Source organism: Dermochelys coriacea, chromosome 4 (assembly GCF_009764565.3).
Source record: "Dermochelys coriacea isolate rDerCor1 chromosome 4, rDerCor1.pri.v4, whole genome shotgun sequence".
In the NCBI taxonomy this organism is placed as follows: domain Eukaryota; kingdom Metazoa; phylum Chordata; order Testudines; family Dermochelyidae; genus Dermochelys; species Dermochelys coriacea.
The window spans coordinates 145,533,887-145,545,956 of record NC_050071.1 but is presented as its reverse complement, the minus strand read 5'-3'; the positions used below and the strand labels follow the sequence as shown (position 1 = coordinate 145,545,956).

The 12,070-nt window shown below is 59.1% G+C and overlaps 1 protein-coding gene across 1 annotated transcript; it reads right to left on the bottom strand.

Annotated features, from left to right (window-relative positions):
- Positions 1 to 6,739: 6,739 nt before the first annotated feature.
- On the bottom strand, positions 6,740 to 11,692 carry LOC119855115 (nanos homolog 1-like). Its single transcript, XM_043513857.1, has 2 exons — positions 11,645 to 11,692; positions 6,740 to 10,358 (listed from the first exon to the last, which is right to left on the bottom strand). Exons 1-2 carry the CDS (start codon positions 11,690 to 11,692, stop codon positions 9,534 to 9,536), a joined length of 873 nt encoding a protein of 290 aa, XP_043369792.1. The 3' UTR covers positions 6,740 to 9,533.
- Positions 11,693 to 12,070: the final 378 nt, after the last annotated feature.

Sequence of the window (12,070 nt, the reverse complement as noted above, 5' to 3'; positions counted from 1 at the left end):
GGGCTGCAGGGGAGGGGGGGCGGGGGCAATGGGCCGCGCCCCCGGGGCCCGGGAGGGGAGGGGGGCGGGGCGGAGGCAATGGGCCGCGCCCCCAGGGCCCGGGAGGGGCGGGGGCAATGGGCCGCAGGGTTGGGGCGGGGGCAATGGGGGGCAGAGCCCCTAGGGCCGGGGGGGGCAGAGCCCCGCCCAGGCACTAACCCCGGGAGCCCGTAACTCAGGCGGCCCCTCCCCGTTCGGAACGCCGCGGAGACTACAACTCCCAGCATGCTCCGCTCCGGCGGGGCCGCGGCTGGGCGGCATTGCATGCCGGGAGCTGTAGTCCGGCCGGCCCGGCGGGAGGCTCGGCCCGGGCGCGCTGACGGGACCGCTGGCCCGGGGAGCTCCCGTCACGTGCCGGGGCGCGCGGGACAGACACGTGGGCGAAGGGGCATCTGCCCCCAGGGCCGGCGAGGGACATGGGCGCCCCCTGGCGGGAAGGAGCGGGGCTCCCCCCGGGCCCCGGCCAGGCTCCCCCCCACCCCCCCGCACTACCCCCCGCCCCAGATCCAGGGCCAGAGCCGGGAGTGTTGTGGGCGAAGTAGCTGCTTGGGGGGGCTCGTCCCCGGGGCGGGGGGCGGGGGGCCGGGGCAGGATGTGCTGTCTGGAGTGCATTGAGGGAGGAAAGAAGGGGTGTGCCTGGTGGGATGAACGCACCGTGCGGGATGGACGGATGGACACTGTGCAGGACGGAGGGATGGATGTTCACACTATGACGGAGGGATGGATAGATGGATGCTCTGTGTGGGATGGATGGATGGACACACTGTACGGGAGGGATGGGTGGACACACTATGTGGGATGGAAGGACAGATGGACGCTCTGTGTGGGACGGAGGGATGGATGGATGCACTATGACAGATGGACGGGCAGATGGATGGTCTGTGCAGAATGGATAGATGAACGCACTGTGTGGGATGGACGGATGGACACTGTGCAGGATGGATGGGCGCACTATGCGGGACGGAGGGATGGATGAACGCACTATGACGGAGGGATGGAGGGATGCTCTGTGTGGGACAGAGGGATGGATGGACGCACTATGACCGATGGATGGATAGATGGATGCTCTGTGTGGGATGAATGGATGGACACACTGTACGGGAGGGACGGGTGGACGCACTATGCGGGATGGAAGGACGGATGGACGCACTATGCGGGATGGAGGGATGGATGGACGCTCTGTGCAGGACGGAAGGATGGATTGACGGAACGACGGGCAGATGGACGCTCTGTGCAGAATGGATGGATGAATGCACTGTGCGGGATGGACGGATGAACGCACTATGACGGATGGATGGATAGATGGATGCTCTGTGTGAGACAGAGGGATGGATGGACGCTCTGTGCAGGACGGAGGGATGGATGGACGCACTATGACGGATGGATGGATAGATGGATGCCCTGTGCGGAATGGATGGATGAACACACCGTGCGGGATGGACACTGTGCAGAACGAAGGGATGGATGGACGCACTATGCAGGATGGAGGGACGGATGGATGCACTATGCAGCACAGAGGGATGGATGGACGCACTATGACGGAGGGATGGATAGATGGATGCTCTGTGTGGGACAGAGGGATGAATGGATGCTCTGCAGGACGGAGGGATGGATGCACGCACTATGCGGGATGGAAGGACGGATGGACGCACTATGTGGGATGGAAGGACGGATGGATGCACTGTGCGGGACGGAGGGATAGATGGACTCAGTGGATGGGAGGGACGGGTGGACGCACTATGCAGGATGGAGGGATGGGTGGAGGAGGGTGACCTGTGTCTAGGGTAGACACAACACATTCCTTCGGGTTATTGTATCTGGCGGGACTGCAGTAGCTGCCTCACACTCCCCCAGCAGCCGGGCCTGCCCTGAACAGGCCCTTTGCCCCGAATGTATCTGACTCCTGGGTTGTTTCCATCCTGCAGCGCAGCTGTAAAAAGGCCCCATCCTCTCCTGATGACCGTCAGCTCGGCCATTGGCATCGGGTGTCACCCTGCCAGCCTCTACAGCTTGCTCCCCTGAGGCAGGGCTGGGGCTCCCGCCGCCTGGCCCACACCCAGTGCCACAGGCTCGGCTCTGCTGAAGCCAGGGCCAAGCCTAGGTGACGAGGAGCACTGCCTGTGGTGTGGGTGGGGGCAGGATGGCCATGGAGAGCACAGAGCCCTTCTGCCTCCACTGTGTGTGCAGCTGGGCTCGTGCCGGACACCTGGTGACACCCCGCTGCCCAAGTACTGTGGTGCACGGGCTCGCTGGGCCCCACGGGGGCAAAGTTAAGGTTCCCCTGGGGCAGACAGCACAGTCATGGCATTGCCTGCAGTGCAGCGTTGGGGGGTCCTATTGTTCCGGTAGCAGGATTGGAGCCTGCGGGAACCCCGCCCCCACATGTGTGACCTCACACATAGTGTAGGGGCGAGGTCACACCACATGGCGGATGCCCTTTCTTACAGATATGTGCCGGGGGGGTGGGAAATCACACCGGGGGGCTGGTGGAGGCAGCGTTCCTGCCCTTACCAACATAGAATCATAGAATCATAGAATATCAGGGTTGGAAGGGACCCCAGAAGGTCATCTAGTCCAACCCCCTGCTCAAAGCAGGACCAAGTCCCAGTTAAATCATCCTAGCCAGGGCTTTGTCAAGCCTGACCTTAAAAACCTCTAAGGAAGGAGATTCTACCACCTCCCTAGGTAACGCATTCCAGTGTTTCACCACCCTCTTAGTGAAAAAGTTTTTCCTAATATCCAATCTAAACCTCCCCCATTGCAACTTGAGACCATTACTCCTCGTTCTGTCATCTGCTACCATTGAGAACAGTCTAGAGCCATCCTCTTTGAAACCCCCTTTCAGGTAGTTGAAAGCAGCTATCAAATCCCCCCTCATTCTTCTCTTCTGCAGACTAAACAATCCCAGCTCCCTCAGCCTCTCCTCGTAAGTCATGTGCTCTAGACCCCTAATCATTTTTGTTGCCCTTCGCTGTACTCTTTCCAATTTATCCACATCCTTCTTGTAGTGTGGGGCCCAAAACTGGACACAGTACTCCAAATGAGGCCTCACCAGTGTCGAATAGAGGGGAACGATCACGTCCCTCGATCTGCTCACTATGCCCCTACTTATACATCCCAAAATGCCATTGGCCTTCTTGGCAACAAGGGCACACTGCTGACTCATATCCAGCTTCTCGTCCACTGTCACCCCTAGGTCCTTTTCCGCAGAACTGCTGCCGAGCCATTCGGTCCCTAGTCTGTAGCGGTGCATTGGATTCTTCCATCCTAAGTGCAGGACCCTGCACTTATCCTTATTGAACCTCATTAGATTTCTTTTGGCCCAATCTTCCAATTTGTCTAGGTCCTTCTGTATCCTATCCCTCCCCTCCAGCGTATCTACCACTCCTCCCAGTTTAGTATCATCCGCAAATTTGCTGAGAGTGCAATCCACACCATCCTCCAGATCATTTATGAAGATATTGAACAAAACGGGCCCCAGGACCGACCCCTGGGGCACTCCACTTGACACCGGCTGCCAACTAGACATGGAGCCATTGATCACTACCCGTTGAGCCCGACAATCTAGCCAGCTTTCTACCCACCTTATAGTGCATTCATCCAGCCCATACTTCCTTAACTTGCTCCCTTTGAGCCTCTGGCTTCCTGCTCTCTCCTGGAAGGTTTTGTTCCTGGTGGCGATAAAGTCAGCCTGTAGGGTGTCCGAGATCAGGGCGCTTATTTCGGAGCCGCCATATACAGTCTTCTACCAGGATAAGGTCCAGCTGCGACCGTACCCAGCGTTTCTGCCCAAGGTCATTTCCCAGTTTCATATTGGCCAGGACATTTACTTACCTGTCTTCTTTCCAAAGCCTCTTGCATTGGATGAGGAGCGGAAGCTACACATCATGGATGTCAGGAAGGCGCTGGCCTTCTACATAGATAGAATGAAGCCGTTCCATAAGTCAACGCCGTTGTTCATTACAGTGGAAGACACGATGAAAGGTCACCCAGTGTCTGTTCAGAGGATTTCATCCTGGATCATGGCCTGCATTCGCTACTACTATGAGCTGGCAAAGGTGCCTCCATCAGCGAACGTGACGGCACACTCAAGTAGGGCACAAGCGTCGTCAGTGGCTTTCCTGGCACAGGTGCCGATCCAAGAGATCTGTAGGGCCACTGCCTGGTCATCTGGCCACACGTTCGAGTCTCATTATGCGCTTACCCAGCAAGCTTGGGATGACGCTGTGAGCAGTGCTGGAAGCTGCACGACCGTGAACTCCAAGCCCACCTCCCTGGATACAGGTTGTGAGGCACCTAGAATGGAATCGACATGAGCAAGCACTCGAAGAAGGAAAACCAGTTACCTACCTTCTGTAAAAAGAAAAGGAGGACTTGTGGCACCTTAGAGACTAACAAATTTATTAGAGCATAAGCTTTCGTGAGCTACAGCTCACTTCATTGGATGCATAATGGTTGTTCTCCGAGACGTGCTGCTCACTCCATTCCATGACCTGCCCTCCTGCCTCTCTGTCGGAGTTGCCGGCAAGAAGGAATTGTGCCGGCCGATGCATGGGCACGGCACTCCAGAGAGCAACACAGCCGGCCCTACGGATTCCGCTAAGGCAAAAATCTCCACCGACCACGCACATCTACAGTGGAATCGACACGAGCCACACGTCTCAAAGAACGGTCACCGTTTTTTCCCATCATGGAAGGCCGTCTAGGGGGATCCCACTACTAGGGCCTGCAGTTCTCCGAGCCAACAGCCTCCCCGCTGCAGAAAGAGCTTCAGTCGACAACTGAACCGATGGAGCAAGAGGCCAGTGGCATGAGTGGGACCCCACGAGTTTCAAGCGGGAGGGGCCGGTCTCGCTAGTAGGTCGTGTGATCAGGTGTCCCGTGCAGAAAAGCAACAACAGCCCCGTGCCAGGCCCAGCTTCCCTCCACAGGCTCAGGTGGCCAGATGACTCAGTCCTGGCCCCACCGGCCCCGCTCTCCCTGCCCTGGGCACCATGGGCAGCGGGTGAACCCCCACTTTGGGGAGGCCAGCCCGTCGGCCCCATCCCTTCTGAACATGGCCCTTCCCCCCATAAAAGGAAAAGCCTTGAGTGGGCCCTCCTGACAGGAGGAGCCCTGGCCCACCTGCCCCAGCCAGCCCCCCGACCCATTGCCCCCCCAGCACCAGGCCGAGCCGCTGCCCCCCCCAACGGCCAGCTCCCCCCCCCCTCGCTGAGCCTCTGGCCCGAGCAGCTCCAGGCTGAGCCTCCTCACTCCGTCAGCCACTGGCTCGTCGCATGGATCCTCACTCCCCTGTCCTGAGGAGGAGGGATGCAGGGAGCAGTGGGGACCTTGAGGGTGGGGGCTGGAGTGGAGGAGCCAGTGGGGGTCTTGGGGAAGGGGGGGCCACCATGACCCAGTTGTCCGGCAGCGGGTTGGCAGCAGCGCCAGGGAAGGCAAAGCCTATAAAACCCGCTGCCCGTGCTGGGCACCCACGAAGCCTGACCATGCTGCAGCTGTAGCGGGACGGGGAGGAGTGAGCTGGGGCGGGTTGTGGGGAGAGGAGAGAAGCTTTGAATGCTCAGTGTGCCCCCATCCCTGCAAGGCAAGGAAAGGACCCGCTGGCCATGCTCTGCCCCCAGGCGGGGGGTGTGGGAGGGGTGAGTAACCAGTTGATGCCTGGCAGGCGGGGGCAGAGCTAGGCAGGGGACACCGGCTGGGGGAACTGAGCTGGGGAGGGACTGCCGAGTGACGCAGAGGAGAAGCCCCGGGCTAGGGTTTAACAGGCAAGATCCATGAGGAAACCACAGTGAGGCCAGAGAGGGGTGTTGGAGGAGCAGCAGTGATCTGTATGCTCTGTATAGCCTGTAGATTCAAAAGGTCTGTTACACCTTCCCCCTCCTCCTTTTTTGGTCTCCTCTCCCCCTTTGAATACCTGTGAAGTGGCTTTCCCCCTCCCGGAAGGCTTGTGGGATGAATGAGCTGCTTGGGCAGCTGGAAGATCTGAAGACCTCCCAGGTGGACAAGGTGTCTGGGACTTGGTCACATGACCAATGCATGGACACTGCCCGAGGTGGAGTGTGACCAACCAGATGCGGCCAAGTCATCTCTAGTCGCAGGCCATGAGGAGCAGGTCCTTAAAAGGGGAAGGGGCCGTGTGCTCAGCAGGGCTCTCACAAGCTTGGGTCTTCACCCGCGATGCACTCCATTGTGCCTCGGGAAGACTAACCTCCGTCGCCCCGCCCATCGCTGCGCTGTGGGACACTTATCTTGAAGGATCCTGACATCTTCAGTGCCGGGCCTATCCAGGGAGCATGAGTATGTGAGTGTGAGCGTGACACGATATGCGAGACCCCGGCCAGACTGTGTTTCCTCCAGGGGCTCTGCCTAGACTGAGGGCTCCAAGCACCTCAGCTGCAAGAGATCCCCTGGCAGGTCCCAAAAGGCTGGGGGGTTGCTGGGATCCACTGGCAGCAGAACAAGCCAGGGAAGCTCCTGCTCTGAAGCTGCTGCTGCGGGAGGCCCAAATCTAGCTCCATCAGGTCGTTTTCCAAGCCTTGCTCCCCACCTGCCCCCAGCACCAAAAGACCAGACACACCAACGGCCTTTGCAATAATTGGTCAAACTGTTTATCACTTGAGTGATTCCTTCTGGGTAACATCTGCACTGCAGCATCCAGCAATAGTGACAAAACAGAAATAAAAATCTCAACAGGATCGTCAGCATCGGTATTATTCTTTAATAAAAACTTCAGTAACACTTGGCAAAACAGACACCACGGCCCAGCAACTTGCCCCAAGCCCCCCAGGCCGGGACATCACAGACACAGACCCCTGGCTGGCAGTCATGGCCCTCTGGACTCTCACACACAAATAGTGAGCCACTTCGCAATCTGCGGTGTTGGTTGGTTTTTTAAAAGCTCCATTGAAATAATATCCCAAAAATATGTAATGCAAAAAAAATACAATTATGTTATACAAAGATTGAAAAATATCTATTAAAATTATTAAATACTATTAAATCCTCTTACAAACAGCAGGAAACGTTTATAAACTTTAGTTATTTACCTTCAACAACCAGTAAAACTCAGAATTATCAGAGAAACAAACCAAGCTCCCACTCTTTCGCTTGAGGTAGAATGCCCTCACTGATCACCCGGAGAAGTTAAAATACTATATTTACAATAAACACTTTATATACAACACAGCAAATCTAACACATTTTCCTTAAATCTCATATTTTTTTTAAATCTTTTTTTAAAAAATGGATTCACTTTGGTAAACAAAACCACGTGATATGTGCAGTCCTGGTCAGACAATAATCACCTCTTAGAATCTAATACATTCAATACGAAAAAGACATTTTTGCATCATATTTGGATGAGGTGTGCGAGTTTGCACACACACGCAGTGCTATATATGCACATCACACACTCCTGCACACACCGTATGGACCGACACATCAGTTCTGTACAATGCAAAGATCTATGCTAGTCAGACACCCCCACAAAGTGTCTTTTGATGCAACTGTTGCATTTCCATTTTTTCCCCAAATGTTTAGCTAAGAGCTTAAGACAATCTCTCTTTGCTGGGGGTGAGGAGGTGTAGGGGATGTCAACATCAGATTTCACCCCAGTCTGCCCACCCAGAGCCCCTGCAGAGTCAGGTGTGGGGAGGGAAGTGTGTGTGTGTGGGGGGGGAATCTTGTCTCTCTGCAATTCAATTGAGGAGACAGACACAAGAATTTTCATAAAGGGGAAAACTCACAGTGTCAACGGAGGCAGCTGGAAAGAAACCAGCAAGGCAGGGAGGCCCCAGGCCCCTGGCTGAGGGAGGGGGGAGATACACCCAGCGCCAGTGCCCCTGGCTGGGAGAGAGGGCAGGGGAAGACATTGCAGCCCCCAGCCCTCCGGACTGGGAGGGGAGGAGACAGGCTGCAGCCCAGCCTAAGGGGGAGGGGAGAAGTGGAGTGGGGTTGCTTTTTATGCTGATCCAGTTTGTCTGCAGCACTGGTTTGGCGGGTCACTAAGGCATCCAGTGATGGCCCTCTCCTCCCTTCTTCTGGAGCCACTGCAGAAAGGCCCCCACCGCAGGCCAGCTCCTTCCCTGGCTCCTGGTTCAGTTGGTTACATGCAGCTCAGAGTAACCCCTGGGCGGGGTGGGGGGGGAAGCGCCTCCATCCTCTCCCTCTGCCTCTCCCACCAGGGGCAAAGAGAGGGCTGCCCAGGGCTCGTCTGCATGTGCGTGGGGCGCTGGTGAACATATGGGTGGCTGTGGTCATGGAGGGGGCTGTGTGTGCAGGCATGAGGGGTGAGTGTGCGATGCTCTGGGTATGTTGGGCTGAGTGTGATGCAGTGTGTGTGTGTCGGACTGAGGGATATCTGGGCCATGTGGGGCAGTGCTGGGCTGAGTGTGGGATGCAGTTAGGATGACCAGATGTCCCATTTTATAGGAACAATCCCAATATTCGGGGCTTTGTCTTATATACGCACCTGTTACCCCCACAACCGGGCCTGATTTTTCACACTTGCTGTCTGGTCGCCCTAGATGCAGTGTGTGTGGATTGGGCTGAGTGTGTGATGCGGTGTGTGCAATGTGGAGTGTTGGGTTGAGTATGGGATGCAGAGAGGGGTGTCAGGCTGTGTGTGTGATGCGGGTGTGTGCCTTGGCCAAATGGTGTCAGGCTGTGTGCGCAATGCAGTATGCATGTCAGGCTGAATGTGCGATGTGGGTGTGTGATGCAGGATGTGTGTTGATCTGAGTGCACGATGCAGCATGTGTGTGTTGGTCAGAGTGTGCAAGGCAGGGTGTGTGTCAGCATTAGTGTGCAATGCAGAGTGCAGGTGTGATGCGGGTGCATGTGCCAGGCTAAGTGTGCAATCTGGGTGTGTGTGTGATGCAGGTGTGTGTCAGACTAAGTGTGCAATCTGGGTGTGTCTGCAATCTGCGTGCATGGGCAATGCAGGTGCACATGTCAGGCGGAGTGTGCAATCAGGGTGTGTGTGCGATGCAGGAGCATGTGTCAGGCTGAGTGTGCAATCTGTGTGTGTGAGATGTGGGTGGGTGTGTGATGCAGGAGCATGTGGCAGGCTGAGTGTGTTATCCAGGTGTGTGTGTGATGCAGGAGCCTGTGTGAGGCTGAGTGTGCGATGCAGGTGTGTGTGCAATGCGGGTGCATGTGTCCAGCTGAGCGTGCAATCTAGGTGGATGTGTGATGCGTGCGTGTCAGGCTGAGCGTGCAATCTGGGGGGAGTGATGCGGGTGCATGGGCAATGCAGGTGCACATGTCAGGCTGAGTGTGTGTGCGCTGCAGGTGTGTATGGCAGGGGGGTGAGCAAGGCGGGTGCGTGTGTCAGGCTGAGCGGGCGCTGCAGGGGCAGGTGTGTATGGCAGGCGGGGTGTGCAAGGCGGGTGCGTGCAATCCGGCGCTGGTGCCCGCAGGTGACGGTTTCTCTTGGTCCCGGTCCCGGTCCCGGTCCCGCCGGCGCGGCGCGGCGCGGCGCGGCGCGGCGGGGGCTAGACGAGCTGGAGGCGGCGGCCCGCGGCCCGGCCGCCCTGGAGGGGGCGCGGGGGCGGCTGCCGGCGGGAGAGCGGGCAGTACTTGATGGTGTGCGCGGAGTCCCCGCGGGCGCTGCACAGCGGGCAGGTGTAGGCGCGCAGGACCGGGCACAGCACCCGCCCGTCCAGGCTCTTCAGCACGTGCGAGCCGAACACCTCCTGGGGCGCGCCGTTGTTCCGGCAGAAGACGCAGACCCTGGGCTCAGGCTTGGCGCGGCCGCCGCCGGCGGGGGGCCCCCTGCGCCCCTCCCGCTCCGCGCCCAGCAGCTCGAAGGGGCCCGGCCCGGGCGCGCAGCCGCCCTCCGAGGCCCGGGAGCGGCCCGGGCGCAGCGCCCCGGCGCCGGCGGGCTGGAAGGGGCGCAGGAGGGCGAAGCGCTGCTCCGGGTCGCGCAGGGCGGCGGCGGCGGCGGCGGGGCCGGGCGCGCAGCGGGCGCCGTCGCGCAGGGCGCAGGGGCAGGGCGCGGCCTGCAGCGCCGGGGCGGCGGGCGCGGCGGGCGGCCGGGCCGGCCCCACCAGCGCGCACAGCCCCAGGTAGTCGGTCCAGAAGTCGAAGGTGGCGGCGTCGCGGCAGCGGCGGTCCAGACAATCCATCGCCCCGGCCGGCCCCGCCGCCGCGCTCAGCGCAGAAGCAGCGAAGGGCCGGGCTGGGCTCTGCCCGCTCGCAGGAGGCTGCGCCGCGGGGCGGGGGGAGCGGCGCGCCCGGCCGCTGCCGCCGGCGCATCCCCGGGGGAGCGGCCGGGGGCCTCCGAGCCGGACCGATTGGCCGAGCTCCCGGCGCCTCCCCTGGGTGGGACAAATGCGGGCTAGTTCCCCGCGGTGCCCCGGAGCCACGCGGGATCGCTGGGGCTCCCAGGGGAGGGGCAGGCCCGAGCTGGGATGGAACCCAGGAGTCCTGGCTCGGGCCCCCTGTTCTGATCACTAGACTCCACTCCCCATCCAGAGCCCGGGAGAGAACCCAGGAGTCCTGGTTCCCAGCCCCATCCCCCCCTTAACCCATTAGATCCCTGCTCCTCTCGCACAGCTGAGGTAGAACCCACCCTTCTGCTGTAACCCTGGCCCCATTCCTGTCCCAGCGAGGCTGGAGATGTTATTTCGGATATGCCAGCGAGGGGCTCCGGGCCAGGGACAATCTGGTGTCCTGGCTGCCCTGCCCCAAGGGGATGTACGTGCGTTGGCAGCCCCAGAGGAAGGCGCTGCCCTAGCTTTCATCTCAACCCTCTTCTGAACGTGGAGTGGCTCTGGGGAGCTGTGACCCCTGGTCCCTGCTCTGGTCACTGGGTTCCAGTGACACTCGGGGACAGATCCTGGGACTTCCACTCTGCTTGGGGGTAAGTCACATACAACCCAGCTCCCTCCTTGACCCCAGCAAGCCTCTCGGAGGGGGAGGGGGAGAGGGTGTTTATAACAGATCCGTACAGCAGCCAAATCCTGGAGTGGAGCAGAGCTGCCGGGAAATTCCACCTGAGCCAAACTCCAGCCGAGCAGCTGCAGCCCTGGGGAAACACCCCTTGTTCACTGCAGGGACACAGCCCAGGGAGGGAGAATCCAGGACGAGATTCTTTGCCCCTCCATGGGGCAGGCCAGACCAGGATGGCCCAGATCAGCTTTGGCCAGGGGAAGATCCTGGGGTAAAGAATCAGGTCACAAGTACAAATGTGGGACGCCTTGTCTGACAGCCACACTGACAGCCTGAGCAGCCAGGCCTGCTGGGTGTTGGAATGGCTGCGGGCTTCCCACCCTGTGTCTGGGCCTTGAGCAGGAGTCTGAATTTCCAATGGAAATAATTCTCCCCAATAGAGGGGAGGAGCAGGGGACCCCAGGTGTCTGTGGGACGCGGGGACCTCTGGGGGTCCTTTGAGAAGCCCCATGTGTGCAGCCACCAAGTGCACAAGGGATGAAACTGTAACTGCTGTTTCCCTCACACTTGTCAATGCAAAGGGAACTAAATCGCTTGTGTATTCACGGGCATTTTACTGAGCTACCTCTGAAATGCAGCCAGTTCTGGGGATGGCATTACACCAGGGTTAACTCTGGACCCTTGGGGCCCTGGCCTTCATTTGGCATCTCACCCAGAAGAGGACGTGCTGAAGTCCAGCAGAGAGCTGGCAGCACTGCATCGTCTTCCCTGGGGTCCGCCTGGCCCCAAGGGGGAAAGGAGGGTTTTGAACCTGAGACAGTTGCCTGCCCTGGTCTCACAAACTCAGCAGGGCTGAGCCAGCTCAGTCCTTGGATGGATGAGCTTAGGAACACCGAAGTGCGTTGGCAGGGGGCAGGCTGGGTGCTCAGTAGGGGGCACGCTCCCCTCTGGATAAGTACTGATTCCAATCACCCACCGCCAAGGGAGATGCTCCCGCTCACCAGCTCCAGCTGGCCAGAGTTCAGCATGTCCTGGCTGTACTGCACCGGGGACGAAAGGGGAGGTCACAAGTACACTCTGGCTGGCACCACCAGGCTATTAAATCATCTTACTCCAGTGCTGCCCAGGGTGTCTGGCT